At 57.6% G+C, this 1917-nt stretch overlaps 1 protein-coding gene across 1 annotated transcript in view; it reads right to left on the minus strand.

Moving 5' to 3' along the window:
• The window catches only part of ZCCHC14 (zinc finger CCHC-type containing 14), a 61195-nt gene extending 59559 nt beyond the window's left edge, over nt 1-1636 (minus strand). The window contains 1 exon segment of the mRNA XM_024735555.1: nt 1370-1636. Coding sequence (XP_024591323.1) covers nt 1370-1525 — 156 coding nt within the window. The 5' untranslated portion in view covers nt 1526-1636.
• Nucleotides 1637-1917: the final 281 nt, after the last annotated feature.

Below are 1917 nucleotides of genomic sequence, written 5' to 3' on the forward strand. Positions count from 1 at the left end.
AAAAAAAAAAAAAAAAAACCAACCAATGTAGGTATCACAACCCCGTCTCAAAGGAAATCATTAAAAGCCACAATCCACAGTTGAAAGAGCTTAAAAAACCACCACTAGCAAACCAGAGAAACAAAGCTTTAGGCACTTAGACTACTGGTATGACTGCAATCTTTTACTACCAAAGAAAGTCAGTTTTAATCCTAAATCTCACAACACACGTGGTCAAAGATAAATCCTTTTGCTTGGAGCACAATTCTGGCACAGGGTCCCAGGGGGCTGTTAAAAAGACATTGGAGCCCCAAATGCTTTGTGTTTACATAGTTTTTAAACATCTAGACAAAAGTTCACATTTCTAACTGAATGACCACTCTGCCCTTCCTGTTTAATTTGGAGACAGGAGATCTTTTAACTAATCCTAGTTGGACTCTCAATCAGCCTTGGAGTTGTTTGTAAAAAGGAAGGCGGGTCACGGAGAAATAACTGTTTCACATGCGTTGAAGGCTCCAAACCTGCTTTTCCATCTGTTACAACAGCCCTGTTCTTACACACAATATAAATACAGACACACGTACACATTCAGAAATACACATATACACTCTATAAACATATATACGTGAGCACACACTCACGTATACGCACAATGCACATACACTCAAGCAGACGTGTACTCACGTACACGCACACACGTGCACACGGCGGCCTGCGGCCCATGGCGGCCTGCGGCCCACGCCGACCCTAACCTCCTCGGGGCGACGCCGACCCCACCACTCCAGGGGAAATGGACACCTAGGCCGTGGGAGCCCCAGCACAGCACCCCGCGAACGTCTCCTATCGTTACAGCGCCTTCTAATCTCCACCTCACTAGCGGCTTCCTTTTCTGATAATAAACACCAGATTTGGAGAAACCAAGAGGACACAATGTGTAACGGTTATCTGTCGCCCAAGAGCCCGATGAAGGGGACAAAGGCCTTATCGCGCTTCCAGCTTCCCGCGGAAGACGTGTACCGAAGGCCCGGCGGGCCGCGAACTCTGCCCGGTGCGCCCTTCCCCAGTCCCAGAGCCCCCTCCCCCGGGCCCCGAGCAAGGCGGGTGCGACGGGCCCCAGGGGGCGTGGGGTGCCGGGCGGGGTCTAGGGGTGCGGGTTTGGAGTGCAAGGAGGGAACAGGGGGTTGAGGTGAGGGTGGGGTCTGAAGTGCAGGAGGGAGACGTGGGACACGGAGTGAAGTGCGGAGTGGAAGCTTGGGGTGGCGAGGAGACGGTTGGGCGGAAGCCTGGGGTGCGGGTAGGGGTTTGCGGTGATGTGGGGTGCCAGTGGGGGCTTGGGGAGCGAGGTGTGAGGTTTGGGGTTCAGGCGGGGGCTTGGGGCGCGGGCACGCACCTTGTGGCAGGCCGGGCATGTGGGCAGCGCGCTCTTGCCCCCGGGGCCCCCGCCGCCGCCGCCGCCGCCGCCGCTCAAGCTGCTCTGGATCTGCGTGAGCTCTTGGCGCAGCACCTGCTTCTGGTGGAAGCTGAAGGCCGGGTGGTTGGAGGCCATGGTGAAGAGCAGCAGGAACTCATCGCCCGTGCGGCCCTCGTTGAGCTGCAGCCCGTAGTTGTGGATGATGGAGTCGATGTGCGTGAGCGTGCGGTAGAGCACGCCCGCCGCCTCGCGCTGCTCCGAGCCCAGCAGCGCCAGCGACACGAGCAGTTTGCTGCGCACCACCTCGTCTGTCAGGTTGGTGAGGCTGCCCAGGTCGGCCGGGTTGTTGGCCTTGATCTCCGAGTCGCGCAGCGAGTGGTAGTCCTTGCGGGCCAGGTCCTCGAGGCACGAGCCGAGGAAGCGCAGCTCGAGCGGGATGCACAGGTCCAGCAGGCCGCAGAGGAACTCTACGCGCTGCGGCGACGGCAGCTCCGAGAACCAGCGGTACACGCCGTCCCTCTGCAACG

Source organism: Neophocaena asiaeorientalis, unplaced genomic scaffold, assembly GCF_003031525.2.
Source record: "Neophocaena asiaeorientalis asiaeorientalis breed wild unplaced genomic scaffold, Neophocaena_asiaeorientalis_V1.1 scaffold40, whole genome shotgun sequence".
NCBI classification, from domain to species: Eukaryota; Metazoa; Chordata; class Mammalia; order Artiodactyla; family Phocoenidae; genus Neophocaena; species Neophocaena asiaeorientalis.